This window comes from Petromyzon marinus, chromosome 13, assembly GCF_048934315.1.
Source record: "Petromyzon marinus isolate PM22_M1 ecotype Great Lakes invasive population chromosome 13, UKy_Petmar_22M1.pri1.0, whole genome shotgun sequence".
NCBI classification, from domain to species: Eukaryota; Metazoa; Chordata; class Hyperoartia; order Petromyzontiformes; family Petromyzontidae; genus Petromyzon; species Petromyzon marinus.
The window spans coordinates 2,447,108-2,462,043 of NC_133679.1; the positions used below are offsets into that span (position 1 = coordinate 2,447,108).

Here is a 14,936-nt window from a genome sequence, read left to right on the forward strand (position 1 = left end):
ATCGGTCAGTTGGCTCGGACAGCCTGGAAGCACGGGGGTGGGACCCATGGCGACGATCGGCGGTGATCTCGGTACTCGCGGCGTCGTGCCGAGTCTCGTTCACGCTGCCGGCTGGGCGCACGGAGGTGGTGGATTCTCAGGAACTTGTCCACAGTTTCCGAAGCGTACGCGTGTCGGACCATAGTCCGAGGCGAGAGCGAGGTCGCTCGTGGGATGATGCTAATGGCGAGAAGCCGCCCTGGTGGTGGGAGTTGCCGGTTTTCTCGCGCTGTCGTCGTGAGGCTCGTGTCGTCCCTCCGCACCCCCCCACCCACTAATCGTCGCCCTTCCCCCGCTTCCTAACGCTTTGCTTATTAACATGGGGCCTGCGGGGGCAGTTGCGTAAAGCATCTTAAGTGAAAATCTCTCAACGATTGACACCGATTTAAATTGGAGCTTAGGGGAAAATGTCACTTGAGATATTTTTTGCAACCGACCGCCGTTCTCCAAAATACTTCACCGCTCGCCTGCATCGTTAATGTGCTCCGCAGACGCAGCTTGCTTTTGTGTGCCCGTCAATCGAGCACCTAATGCTATTAACCTATTAACAATGGGATATATAATCGTTAATATATACCACACACACGTGTATTACGCACACAGTAATAACATTGTGAAAACGAAGTACGATTGAGTTTTTTCATCAACAGGTTTTCCAAGTTTCGATTTAAAGCTTTCGTGACTGCAGGGATTCATCTTCTTGGTTCTTTCGGTAAAGTCACGTAGAATGGAAATGAAATAATAAAAATAAAACATAATAAAAAATATAAAATTCTCACGACGTTTCGGCCACAACACAAGTAGCCTTCTTCAGGTGAAGGAACAGAACTGTCGGGACGAAGCGCTGTCAGAACTGTCGGGACGAAGCGCTGTCGTCCCGACAGTTCTGTTCCTTCACCTGAAGAAGGCTACTTGTGTTGTGGCCGAAACGTCGTGAGAATTTTATATTTTTTATCATGTTTTATTTTTATTATTTTATTTCCATTCTACGTGACTTTACCGAAAGAACCAAGAAGGTTTTCCAAGGTCAGTATTTTTCTCGTGATGATTTTGTAAGAGAGGACAGATGCTGGGTTTTTTTCTGCCAGTACCCTCAAAGATCTGTTACCTCGAGGCGACGTGCCAAGAGCTAACGCGAACATTGTGACTAGGAAGCACGTCGCCGACATCTTTTTAATTGCAAAATTCGATGTTCAAGGTCACGGTGACGTGCAGAGTTTTACGGTCCACAATTAATAGGCAAACTACTTCCAATAAAAATGAAACATTTACATTTTGATTTTCTTTCGACTGTGCACCCCACGCTCCAATATATCACGCGTGTGTATGTGCACCGCGTGTGCTAAGTGATCGTTAACGCTCGCATGCCGTGTGATTCGCCACTTCATTGCATCTGTGATTTTTTTCTTTTCCTTTCCCCCCCCGCCCTCCCCCCTTGGCTTTCATTTCCTTAATCTCTGTGTTTGTCATTGTGTGTTGTGTGCCTCCTTGTCACTGGGCAGACGGGAGCGGGACCTGGAAGACGAAGACTTTGTTCTGGCCTATGAGGGGTTAAAAAAGACCACGAGGTTATTAAACTTTGCTGTCAGCATGGCGGGTGGTTGCATTTGGATGGCTCGCTTCCGACCGTAGTTTTGACACATTGCCCGCAATACGTGACGTGTGCCCGCTTCGTTTAAAGCAACGACTTCATTGTGTTGGCTCGAACGCGTGTAGAGGGTGGCGCGGTGTACCTTCAGCGTTTGCGTTAGTTTATATTGCTTGTGTGTGCGTGTGTATGCACGTGTGCGCGTGTGTGCACGTTGCGTGTGTGTGCTTATCCTTTTTTTTGTTAACTGAAGAGTGTCAAAAAACGTTTACCGACGCGTCAGGTCACGTACAAAGAACACGATTTGATGTTTTTTGTTGTTAAAGTACAGAATACAAACAAACAAAGGAGCAGAGATCTGGCCTGAAGCAAGAGAGGCAAGAAGAGAGGAGAGCAGCAGATTGTGGATTAAACAAAAAATTAAAGAGACTCGAGAAAAGTAAGCTTGGGGGGGGGTGGCGGGGGCAGCCCAGGGGACAGGACGCGTCGCTCGAAGAGACGATGGCGGACGCCCGAAAGAGGAAGACCGCCGTGGAGGTGGAGCGATGAAATGAGTTTCAGGAAGCGAGATGTCGGGGAGGATTGCAGGACCAAGAGGAATAGCAGTGCCTTGGGGAAGTCTTCATCCAGGAGTGGATAACCAGTGGATGATGAGTCATTTAAACACAGGCGAACCCTGACCATGTTGAGAATGACTCAGAAGGGAAATCGTCAGCTTTGCCTCGCGTAACTTCAAGGTCCCTCGCACAGCAACCGTATAGCTTGTTGCCGTTTCATCGAAAGATATCTACGCGCCTGCTGACTGATTGCATTCCCTGCTGTTGATTAACTTCACCGAAGCAGCTACCTTTTAATAGCGCGTTGAATGCAATCTGCTCGTCAAATAATTGCCCACCTACACATCAAACGACGAAGCCCTCCGCGTCGGGCTGCCGTGTGACCCCCTTTTTGTTTTTAGTGTCACGTCGAGGGGTGGGTCGTCCGATGTTGACTCGTGACTGGGTTGGGTGTCTACAATCGCTGGACTTGAGAACCGGGTCTAATCTGAAGCTGTAAAGCGGTCCTTGAACCCGGGTCGCAGTCATGGCGCTGTGCGTAGCATTGGCTCCCTTCAGGCACCCAGGCAGCCTCTCGGCTCTCTGGCGTCGTGCTGGGTGTGCTCGTTAGTTGAGGCGCATGTTGTCCTGATTGTGAGCTGCGGGCACACGACCGGGACATATTTATTTTCTCTGCCATGCAAATAACGGCATTTGAGATCCTGATGGCATTTATATTTTTTTTGGAGGGTGGGGTGCGAGAGTGCGAGGAAGGGAAAATAATTCCAAATTGAGAACAGAATTGCACAGCGACGGCAACGTTCTTTTTGTGATTCATCGCGAAAAGGAGTTGCGAAATGAAATCGTGACCTTGGCGGTGGACATCCACGGAATCTTGACGGGGCTTTTGTTCTTGAGGTTTTGTCCTCGCTCCACAAGAGCACGAACGCGAGGCGTGCGTCCTCCCTCTCTGGGCGGTGGGCGCCGCCACGCTCCGCCTAGGCGCGTCATAACGCCATCTCGTGCGCCTGCCACTCGGGGACAGAGCCTCGTGCGTTCATTGATCGCCCGTGGCTCTGAGGTAAATTCGGGTCCGAAGGAGAGTTTCGGAGTAAGGCACAAGGGAACGTGTTCGCACGACGAGAGTGACGGCGTCGTAGCGGGTGGCTATCAAGTATAGTTCATCGGCGTTTGGGAATCGCTGTTTCAATTCACCCCGATTCCCTGTATATCCCCCGGCCCCCACGTCTAGCATCGCTTCTCCCGAGTATCAAGGCATGGCGAGACTAAAGCGACGGGGAGAAAAGCAACGGTCGGTCATGAGCTTGGGGGCGACGGAAGTGACAACGCCGATGGGCAGGAGGAGCAATGAGAGTTGTAGACGGGGTGGGGGGGGGGGGAGAACAGCGATCGCCCACAGAGTGTAATCGGTCAGAGACGGGTAACGGAGAGGAGAGCTCTCTCCCTGCTTCAGAGAGCACCAAGAGCACGAGTTGGCACCTGAGCATCATCGAGCGCCGCTTCGGCGGGGTTCTCCTCGTGCGTAGTGAATTGATGGTCTCGGCCCGGTCGCCGGTGATTCACGGAGGGCGAGTTGGTGGACCTATGTGAGGATCGAGCGGCGACGTAATCTCACTTCTCATCGTTTTTCTCACCGCGCCACGGCTCCCCCGCTGCCCGCACCCCCCCCTCCCGCCCCCTCTCCCGCCCCCCCCCCACCCGCTCGCCCACCTCCGCTCGCCGCGCAGGCTGCTGGAGAGCCAGCTGCAGGCCCAGGCGCGCCGCCACGAGGCGCAGCTGGAGTCGTCGCGGCGCGAGACGGCGCTGCTCAGGGAGGAGAACGGGCGGCTCGCGCAGTCGCTGCAGCTGCCACCGGACGCGCGCGTGGAGCCCAGCCTACAGCTGGAGATCACGCGCCTCACCAACGAGAACCTGGCACGGCGGCGCCACTCACTCGCCGCCACTCACTCGCCTCCACTCACTCGCCTCCACTCACTCGCCTCCACTCACTCGCCGTCACTCGCCTCCACTCACTCGCCGGCACTCACTCACCGCCACTCACTCGCCTCCACTCACTCGCCGCCACTCACTCGCCGCCACTCACTCGCCTCCACTCACTCGCCTCCACTCACTCGCCTCCACTCACTCGCCTCCACTCACTCGCCTCCACTCACTCGCCTCCACTCACTCGCCGCCACTCACTCACCGCCACTCACTCGCCTCCACTCACTCGCCTCCACTCACTCGCCGTCACTCACTCGCCGCCACTCACTCGCCTCCACTCACTCGCCTCCACTCACTCGCCGCCACTCACTCGCCGCCACTCACTCGTCACTCACTCGCCGCCACTCACTCGTCACTCACTCGCCGCCACTCACTCGTCACTCACTCGCCTCCACTCACTCGCCTCCACTCACTCGCCTCCACTCACTCGCCGCCACTCACTCGCCTCCACTCACTCGCCTCCACTCACTCGCCGCCACTCACTCACCGCCACTCACTCGCCTCCACTCACTCGCCTCCACTCACTCGCCGTCACTCACTCACCGCCACTCACTCGCCTCCACTCACTCGCCTCCACTCACTCGCCGCCACTCACTCGCCGCCACTCACTCGTCACTCACTCGCCGCCACTCACTCGTCACTCACTCGCCGCCACTCACTCGTCACTCACTCGCCTCCACTCACTCGCCTCCACTCACTCGCCTCCACTCACTCGCCGTCACTCGCCTCCACTCACTCGCCGTCACTCGCCGCGGCCACCACCGCAGCCATCGCATCGCTGGGTTTAGACGGCAGTGCAACGTTTCTCCGACTTATTTCTGCGCGTTGGTTGTGCCCCTTTATCCGTTTGCCTGCGGGGCTGATGGCAGAGGGCAGCAAGGGAACATGTACCCCTGCCCATGTCTACACCACCCCCCCCCCCACCCACCTTGACTCACTCGCGCTGACCGGCGTAGAAAATAATCCCCACAGTGCGTGTGGCATGGGGAGGCCTTCATCCAGCAGTGGATTGACAGGGAGGGCTGCGCGAATACATTTCGGCTTACCTCGGCCTCGCTTCAGCCGGCCATGATGAGTCGTGGGTGTCCGGGCTTCACCGGCGCTAACACCCCTCCCCCCACGTGGCCGTGTGCAGGATCTCTGGGAAAAGAACGAGAACCAGGAGAAGACGATCCGCAAGCTCAAGAAGCAGCTGAAGCTCCTGGATCGCAAGATCAAAGACCTGGAGGGTGAGAGCTATATCCTTGAAATATCCTTGACATAACTGCACAAAACCTCACTGTTTCCACGAAGACCAATTTAGCCCATTTACAGCCTTGCAATGATAGCCCCATCTACAGCACGTAATAATATTGTTTATATATACACAGCCTTGGTGAGTTGGTGCCGTGCCACGTGTCGGTTGTGTGTGTGTGTGTGCCGTGTTGGAGCATAGCGCTGTGCCGTGTGTAGGCTCGGTGTGTGTTGGCGCATGCCGTGTGTCGGCACGGTGTCTGCGTGCTGTGCCGCGTGTTGACGCCCGGTGGGCTGCCCCCCTGCGTGTGTGCCGGGGCGAGCAGCGGGGGTCATGCCCCACGCGGAGCCGGCGGCCGAGGAGGTGGCGACGCGTCACCCGGCTATCCAGCGCCTGGAGAAGGAGTTCCAGGGCATGCTGGAGTTCCACAACGACGACGAGAACCGTCTCATCAGGAACCTCGTTGTCGGTGCGCCGTGCGCTCGGCCCGCTCAACTTGTGCCCGTTTTCTGGAAGGAGGTTACCACGCGAAATTCACAAAACCTCGCCGAGATCTGCGCCCCCATTTGGAATAAGAGGCCCTGAGCCTCGAACCGACGCCTCGTTTCCACGACCACTTGTTCCCAAACTGGCCTCAAGTCAACCGGGAACCAAGGGGTGGGTCAACAAAATGCGTTTGGCACACGTCCCCGAGATCCCAAAGTGGGCAGAGCCGCATTAACGTAAGGGGCAGGAACCAAACCTTTGGAACCGAAGTGTTGTGATCGGGCCTGGACGTTTCTCCGAAGTGGATTGTCGTCTTTCGATTCTTGCGGGTTTTTTGTTGTTGGTGGAGGTGCCACATTCACTCTGGTGAATGTGGCACCTCCAGTGTTTGCAGGGGTCGTGTGAACCCGCGGCGTGCGCTGGCGACGCCCTGCTTATCCGCGTCAGTCTGTTGCAGGGCCGTGGACAGATAAAGGAAACGATAACGGTCGAGGGCCGAGGTGTTCACTGCCACGAGGGGTGGGTGCAGGGTGGGGGGGGGGGGCACGGCCAATCCTCCATAACGACGCTGTCCCCTCGCTGCGCTTAGCTGCACGTTGCCAAGCCACGTGGGATGTAGAGAGGGGGCCAAGTTGCGTTGCCCCTTTGATGACAGTAAACGATCTTCCATTCACTGCACCTCCGATCAGCACGGTTGGCTACGTACGGTCAGTGCGAAAGAGGTTCAACATACGTACGTTCCCTACCGCATATCCATGTTCGTGTCGCCGTGGGCTATTGACATTGATGCCACCTGATGCCACAAGCATCGACAGCTTGGTCCACGTCAGCTGTGCTTTGCTGATCGCAGTGACGTCATGCGTGGAGCTATGCACAAGGAATGTGTAGAAGCCGAATGGTCAAATTAAGAGGCGGAGGTCGCAATCGTTGTTGTCCGTTGGCTGCATGCATTGGCTGCTGTGTTGTGTACTGTGTGTGTGGCCGCTGTGTTGTGTGTGGCTGCTGTATGTGTGTGCTACTGTGTGTGTGTGACTGGAGAGTGGAGAGTTTCCCATACCTGGGAAGTGTGCTTATGACCGGCTACAGTTTAACAGCAGAGGTCTCACTCCGAATCAGTCGAGCGGCAATATCTTTTCATCGGTTGCGTAACGCTGTGTGGAAGCTACCTGGTCTGTCGCTCCGCACTAAGCTTCAGGTCTTCTCGGCCACGGTCATTCCCTCCCTTCTCTACGCTTGCGAAACGTGGACCCCCCTAATGGAACATCTTCGCCGGTTAGAAACATTTAGGCTGGCCTGCCTACGATCCATCCTGGGTTTAACCAGACTGGATTGTGTGAGGAGCTCACAAATCCTTGAAAGATCTGGGCAAGGTCCCATCGGTGAGCTCCTCCGGCGGGCAAGGCTGTGATGGCTGGGTCATGTAGCCCGCATGCCAAGCCACCGCATGCCGAAACAGCTTTTGTTCGGCCGGATCGAGGGGGCTAAACGGGCTCGGCACAGGCTAGAGAAGAGATGGAGTGATGTGGTACAGGAGGACGTGGAGCTGAGTGGACTTGCCGATGACTGGTACCAGCGGTGTCAAGATCGGCCTCTGTGGAGGAGGCTCGTGAAGGACGCTACTGGGCAGTTGGAGGTAGTCGCCCTCCAACAACAACGGAGGGCGGAGGAGCGACGCTCACAACAACGAGCGGAGCGCCGGGTGGCTAAAGCACAGCAGGTTGGCACAGTAGGGTGCACAGGTGGTGCATCAGCCAGTCATCTCAGTCATCTCAGTCAGTCGACCCGTGGCACCTGGGTCTGCCCCGTGACCTGCCAGCGGGCGTTCGACACTCCACGTGGCCTCAAGGTGCACATGTCCTGGCACAAGCGTCTTGGTGACGTCACCGCCACTTAGTGGCGGTGACTCCTCTGGTGTGTGTGCTGTGTGTGTGCGTGCTGTGTGTGTGTGCTGTGTGTGTGTGCTGTGTTGTGTGTGCTACTGTCTGTGTGTGACTGCTGTGTGGGGAGCGGTGGTGTAGCAGTCGGTGTCCCGAGTTCGATTCCCGCTCACGGCCAACGCCGGTGATAATTATCTAAAACGGTTCTGGGCTTCCCCTAGGTCGACTCAGCCTCAAATTAGTACCTTGTGCGGTGTGTAAACATCGCCACTGGGGAGACAAAGGCGGTCGGGCGTGGTGTTGGCCACCCACCCCCTCGTGTGCCGTACCGGCTTTCATAGGTGCTCGCTAACAGCACTTGCCCTAGCAGTCTGTTAAGGCTACACGGGGGATCTTTGTCTTTGTGACTGTTGTGTGTGCGTGCTGCTATGTTTTGTGTGTGACTGCTGTGTTGTGTGTGTGCTGCTGTGTGTGCATGCTATTGTGTATGCGACGCTAGACTTGAAGCCAAATGAGCTGTCCCAGAGGCTCCTTCCGGGGCTGCCCGCGTACATCCTGTTCATGTGTGTACGCCACGCCGACTACACCAACGATGACCAGAAGGTCCGCTCGCTGCTCACCTCCACTATCAACGGCATCAAGAAAGTCCTCAAGGTACCCGTGCTGTGTTGGGCCACATGACAACTTTTCTTTCCTACCGCATTCCTTAACCGGCTCTTGAATATTTCAGTCGGGTCAATCAAACATTTCGAGTCTTGGGCGCGCCAGGCGACTGTAACAGGGCGACGGGAAAGTGTCATCGCCGCTCCCCTCCCGGAGAGTGGGATCGGAGGTCACTTGCACGAGATATCGGACGCGGTTCTTTGGCAGCTACTTCAGCTACCAAAGACAAGAACATCAAACACGTGGCACTTTTGTGTGAAGCCTTGACCGGAGTAAAACCCGCTGAGAGGCCATTCTCCTAACAAGGGGAGATCGTCACGTCCATAATGAGACGCGAAACGACACCGGAATACGATCTGAGAAATATGACATGCAATTGTAAACAACAAAAACGATTTGTTTGTTTTTTTTAAACGGGGGTTGGGGGGGGGGTTGTAGCTTCAAGGGCGCTTGCATTCGCAATGTTTCCAGCGGCGAGTCTGGAGTTGGCGTCAAGCTGGAGCTGAAGAGCCGTAGATTTTTCTGGATCTAGGACTCGGCTTTTAAAGTGCCTCTGCGGCGTTTTACGTTGGTTTTTTTGTTTCACACGAGTCGGTGTGCCATTGAACTGCAAAGCAGAAGGCAAACCAATTCATATATTCCTGTATGTGCATGTTTCTACCAAATTGGAATGATTTCCTTGTCTCGTGGAATTACCAACGCGAAAGTCGTCTTTTCTCGGCTATTGTGACCGCAATGAGCCGCGCTCACTCGTGATCGAACGGCCCCATCACCTAGAAGGGAAACAATACAATAATAAAAATATAAAACAATAAAATTCTTACGACGTTTCGACTGCAACACAAGCAATCATCATCAGGTGTGAAAACCACAGCAAGAAATTTTGAAAAAAGTGGCGGTTTGTTTTTAACGTTAACGTTAAAATAAAAAAAAATATTTTAAAAAACGCCACTTTTTTCAAATTTTCTTGCTGTGGTTTTCACACCTGATGATGATTGCTTGTGTTGCAGTCAAAAAGTCGTGATAATTTCATTATTTTATATTTTTATTATTTTATTGTTTCCCTTCTGCGTGACTTTACCGAAAGAACCAAGAATATGGGTCTCATCACCGTTCGTCACCGCTCATCACCGCTCGTCACCACTCACACAGGGAGGCACGGATGCTGCACGGCGTGTCACGATGCTCTGTGCGAGTGCCCGCTTTGGCCAGTGGACAAAGAGACTCCGTGGGTTTCCCGTACCGGTTGCTCGTCCCCCAGACCCTCGCACGCCGCTGCGTTCGTCCAGAGTCGGACGTTGATGCTGTCTTGGCGTTTATTTCAGAAGCGCAACGATGACTTTGAGATCGTCTGCTTCTGGCTGTCCAACACGTGCCGCCTACTTCACTGCCTCAAGCAGTACAGCGGGGAGGAGGTGAGTGTGCGTCTTGGTGTGTCTCGGTGTGTCTCAGGAGGAGGTGAGTCTCAGGAGGAGGTGAGTGTGTGTCTTGGTGTGTCTCGATGTGTCTCAGGAGGAGGTGAGTGTGTGACTTGGTGTGTCTCGATGTGTCTCAGGAGGAGGTGAGAGTGTGTCTCGGTGTGTCTTGGCTTGTCTCGGTATGTCTCAGGAGGAGGTGACTTTTTCTCATGAGTGAGACTCCCCAGTGTGCTTTATATAATAGGCAACGTTTCAGGCAATGGTTCTGCTTCTTAGCTATGGAGCAGGGCCGTTGACCTTGAGTGTATTTTGGCCAACTCTTCCACAGCTGTTTGGGTGACCAAGCAGAGGTTGGCGTACCCACACTTTACCCCACCACGTACAGCCTACAGATGGACTCACTGTGGACAGGAGTCAGGGAGAACTTGAGAAACTCGTTCCATTGTTTCTACTGCTGTTGCCGGGAGGTCAAATCGAGCGGCGACCTCCCCCCCCCTCCCCCACCGGATTGCGAGCGCCGCGCCGCGTGATAGCGGCGGCGCACCGGTGCAGCATCTCCGGGGGGGTGGCGCGCGACCGGTGGCCGCTTGTGTGATGCGCGGGGTCCGAGTGTGGGCCGCGTGTGTGACACGTGTGGGCCGCGTGTGGGCCGCGTGTGGGCCGCGTGTGTGATGCGTGTGTGACGCGTGTGGGCCGCGTGTGTGACGCGCGGGGGCCGCGCGTGTGATGCGCGGGGGCCGCGCGTGTGGGCCGCGTGTGTGGGCCGCGTGTGTGACGCGTGTGTGACGCGTGTGTGACGCGTGTGTGCCGCGTGTGTGCCGCGTGTGTGCCGCGTGTGTGACGCGCGGGGGCCGCGCGTGTGATGCGCGGGGGCCGCGCGTGTGGGCCGCGTGTGTGACGCGCGTGTGCCGCGCGTGTGCCGCGCGTGTGCCGCACGTGTGACACGTGTGTGACGCATGGGGTCGCCGTGTCTGCACTCAGGGCTATGCGCAGCAGAACACCTCCAAGCAGAACGAGCACTGCCTCAAGAACTTTGACCTCACCGAGTACCGGCAGGTGCTGAGCGACCTGGCGATCCACATCTACCAGCAGCTGATCAAGATCATTGAGGTCGTCCTGCAGCCCATGATTGGTACGTGTGTCGGCCTCGCCTTCCGGCGCGCATGTTCCATGACACAAAACCACGGTTGCCACCCGTCCTGGCTTTCCCAAGGATGTCCTCTCCTTGCCATCACTGTCCTAGGAACTGTGCAATTCCTCCCGGGACGTTAGAAAGTCGTGGATTTTGTATTAACATTAAAAATAATAATACTACACAACTCTGGACAATGGGTTTACACGTTCAGTCATTATAACCTCTCCCATTAAGAGATATTGTTCTTTCCATGGTACGTCCCGGTTCATTGTGGCAACCCTGCACGAGCTTAATTGTACACACATGTCCACCAAGCACACACGTGAGTCTTTTCCAGTTCTCTCTGCGGCATTCCAATTCGGAGTAATGCATTCCACATGAGTCCATGACATGCCCGCATTGGTACTCCAAGTGATCACGAGTCTCCGTGCACTGCAGTTGCTCTCACATGGTCGTGACGTCGTCTGGTTTGAAAGGTCGCTCATCCTCCGCTGCTGCCCGCACTGTCTGGAGCTCCGTTCCCCCAGCCGTCCGCCCTGTCAGCTCCCTGGCCCTGTCCAACTCCAGCCACTGTACCGCCTTTGTTTTACACTGCCAATGACTCACTGGCTGCCCGTCTGTAAGATAAGCGTTGACCACGTGCGGCTGCACAACATCTTGGGGCGCGGTCACATTCAAACGAAACGTCAATGCACGATGTTTACGTTAACAAGAGAAACCTCCCGGCCAGGTATAATTTAAAATTTAACTTTAGGATGGTGAAGTCTGCTTATGGAAATTCGATCTCCGGTTCAGGCTTGGTGCGGACTCGATGGTTTAGTGTAGCAGATGATGGTTTAGTGTAGTAGATGATGGTTTAGTGTAGTAGATGATGGTTTAGTGTAGTAGATGGTTTAGTGTAGTAGATGATGGTTTAGTGTAGTAGATGATGGTTTAGTGTAGTAGATGATGGTTTAGTGTAGTAGATGGTGGTTTAGTGTAGTAGATGGTTTAGTGTAGTAGATGGTTTAGTGTAGTAGATGATGGTTTAGTGTAGTAGATGGTTTAGTGTAGTAGATGGTTTAGTGTAGTAGATGATGGTTTAGTGTAGTAGATGGTTTAGTGTAGTAGATGATGGTTTAGTGTAGTAGATGGTTTAGTGTAGTAGATGGTTTAGTGTAGTAGATGATGGTTTAGTGTAGTAGATGATGGTTTAGTGTAGTAGATGATGGTTTAGTGTAGTAGATGGTGGTTTAGTGTAGTAGATGGTTTAGTGTAGTAGATGGTTTAGTGTAGTAGATGATGGTTTAGTGTAGTAGATGGTTTAGTGTAGTAGATGGTTTAGTGTAGTAGATGATGGTTTAGTGTAGTAGATGGTTTAGTGTAGTAGATGATGGTTTAGTGTAGTAGATGATGGTTTAGTGTAGTAGATGATGGTTTAGTGTAGTAGATGGTGGTTTAGTGTAGTAGATGGTTTAGTGTAGTAGATGGTTTAGTGTAGTAGATGATGGTTTAGTGTAGTAGATGGTTTAGTGTAGTAGATGGTTTAGTGTAGTAGATGGTTTAGTGTAGTAGATGATGGTTTAGTGTAGTAGATGGTTTAGTGTAGTAGATGGTTTAGTGTAGTAGATGATGGTTTAGTGTAGTAGATGGTTTAGTGTAGTAGATGATGGTTTAGTGTAGTAGATGATGGTTTAGTGTAGTAGATGATGGTTTAGTGTAGTAGATGGTGGTTTAGTGTAGTAGATGGTTTAGTGTAGTAGATGATGGTTTAGTGTAGTAGATGGTTTAGTGTAGTAGATGGTTTAGTGTAGTAGATGATGGTTTAGTGTAGTAGATGGTTTAGTCTAGTAGATGATGGTTTAGTGTAGTAGATGGTTTAGTGTAGTAGATGGTTTAGTGTAGTAGATGATGGTTTAGTGTAGTAGATGATGGTTTAGTGTAGTAGATGATGGTTTAGTGTAGTAGATGGTTTAGTGTAGTAGATGGTTTAGTGTAGTAGATGATGGTTTAGTGTAGCAGATGATGGTTTAGTGTAGTAGATGGTTTAGTGTAGTAGATGATGGTTTAGTGTAGTAGATGATTTAGTGTAGCAGATGATGGTTTAGTGTAGTAGATGGTTTAGTGTAGTAGATGGTTTAGTGTAGTAGATGGTTTAGTGTAGCAGATGATGGTTTAGTGTAGTAGATGGTTTAGTGTAGTAGATGGTTTAGTGTAGTAGATGATTTAGTGTAGCAGATGATGGTTTAGTGTAGTAGATGGTTTAGTGTAGTAGATGATGGCTTAGTGTAGTAGATGATGGTTTAGTGTAGTAGATGATGGTTTAGTGTAGTAGATGGTTTAGTGTAGTAGATGGTTTAGTGTAGTAGATGGTTTAGTGTAGCAGATGATGGTTTAGTGTAGTAGATGGTTTAGTGTAGTAGATGATGGCTTAGTGTAGTAGATGATGGTTTAGTGTAGTAGATGATGGTTTAGTGTAGTAGATGGCTTAGTGTAGTAGATGGTTTAGTGTAGTAGATGATGGTTTAGTGTAGTAGATGGTTTAGTGTAGTAGATGGTTTAGTGTAGTAGATGGTTTAGTGTAGTAGATGATGGTTTAGTGTAGTAGATGATGGTTTAGTGTAGTAGATGGTTTAGTGTAGTAGATGATGGTTTAGTGTAGTTGATGGTTTAGTGTAGTAGATGGTTTAGTGTAGTAGATGATGGTTTAGTGTAGTAGATGATGGTTTAGTGTAGTAGATGGTTTAGTGTAGTAGATGGTTTAGTGTAGTAGATGGTTTAGTGTAGTAGATGGTTTAGTGTAGTAGATGATGGTTTAGTGTAGTAGATGATGGTTTAGTGTAGTAGATGATGGTTTAGTGTTGTAGATGATGGTTTAGTGTAGTAGTAGATGGTTTAGTGTAGTAGATGATGGTTTAGTGTAGTAGATGGTTTCCTCTTTCTATTTTATTTCGTTAGTGCCCAGGGGGCTTATTACCGAGTTCAGATTCACGCCACACGTTGGTCTCACTCAACGACTGAACGTTCCTACTGTGAGCGTGGCGTTGTGTTTAAGACTCGCACGATAGCTGTAATTTCCAGGCAAGGATATTTAGTAAATTAATATTTCACATTGTTACACGCTGATGAATGGGTTCATTATAATATGTAACCGGCTTAAATTAAGGCACGGCCCTCCCCCGGTACAAATCCCGTAGCCGCAGCCTAAATTAGTTTGCATTGGTAGAGTAGCTCTGCTATGAAATTGCGAAATGCGTCCGTCGATTCGTGCCGTTGGGTTTCTGTCGTAAAATATAAAACTAGGAAGCGCTGAATTGAGGCGCGGCCCACCGTTTGTGCTCTGCTACCAATTGCAACTTGATTCGGTGGATCTCAACCTGGCTCCTTTCCTGGCGTCCTCTTCCAGTAACGAGGAGCCTGCCTTGCCTCACACACCTTGCCACGCACACACACACACCTTGCCACACACAAAGACAAAGATCCCCCGTATAGCCTTAACAGACTGTAGGGGCAAGTGCTATTAGCGAGCACCTATAAAGGCCGGAACAGTACACGAGGGGGTGGGTGGCCAGCACCACGCCCGACCGCCTTTGTCTCCCCAGTGGCGATGTTGAGTCGACCTAGGGGAGGCCCAGGACCGGTTCAGATAATCGTCACTGGTGTTGGCCGTGAGCGGGAATCGAACCCGGGTCGCCAGGTTCATAGCACGGCGCGCTAACCGCTACACCACCACTTGGCAAATACGCCTTGCCACACACACACCTTGCCACGCACACACAAATAAAGACAAAGATTCCCCATTTAGCCTTAACAGACTGTCGGGGAAAGTGCTGTTAGCGAGCCCCTATGAAGGCCGACACGGCACACGAGGGGGTGGGTGGCCAACACCACGCCCGACCGTCTTTGTCTTCCTAGCGACGATGTTTACACATCACACCAGGTACTCATTTGAGGCTGAGTGGACCTAGGGGAGGCCC

At 52.4% G+C, this 14,936-nt stretch overlaps 1 protein-coding gene across 5 annotated transcripts in view; it reads left to right on the forward strand.

The window, feature by feature from the left end:
• Positions 1-14,936, forward strand: part of MYO5A (myosin VA) — a 124,121-nt gene that overhangs the window by 91,501 nt on the left and 17,684 nt on the right. For 3 of the 5 annotated variants that reach the window (XM_032953886.2, XM_076066713.1, XM_076066712.1), the window contains 7 exons: positions 1,542-1,607; positions 3,912-4,098; positions 5,303-5,396; positions 5,727-5,870; positions 8,264-8,418; positions 9,753-9,842; positions 10,827-10,977. In XM_032953886.2, the coding sequence (XP_032809777.1) occupies positions 1,542-1,607; positions 3,912-4,098; positions 5,303-5,396; positions 5,727-5,870; positions 8,264-8,418; positions 9,753-9,842; positions 10,827-10,977 (887 nt within the window). The remainder of the gene's footprint in view (positions 1-1,541; positions 1,608-3,911; positions 4,099-5,302; positions 5,397-5,726; positions 5,871-8,263; positions 8,419-9,752; positions 9,843-10,826; positions 10,978-14,936) is intronic. The other 2 variants (XM_032953892.2, XM_032953891.2) reach the window with 2 other exon arrangements.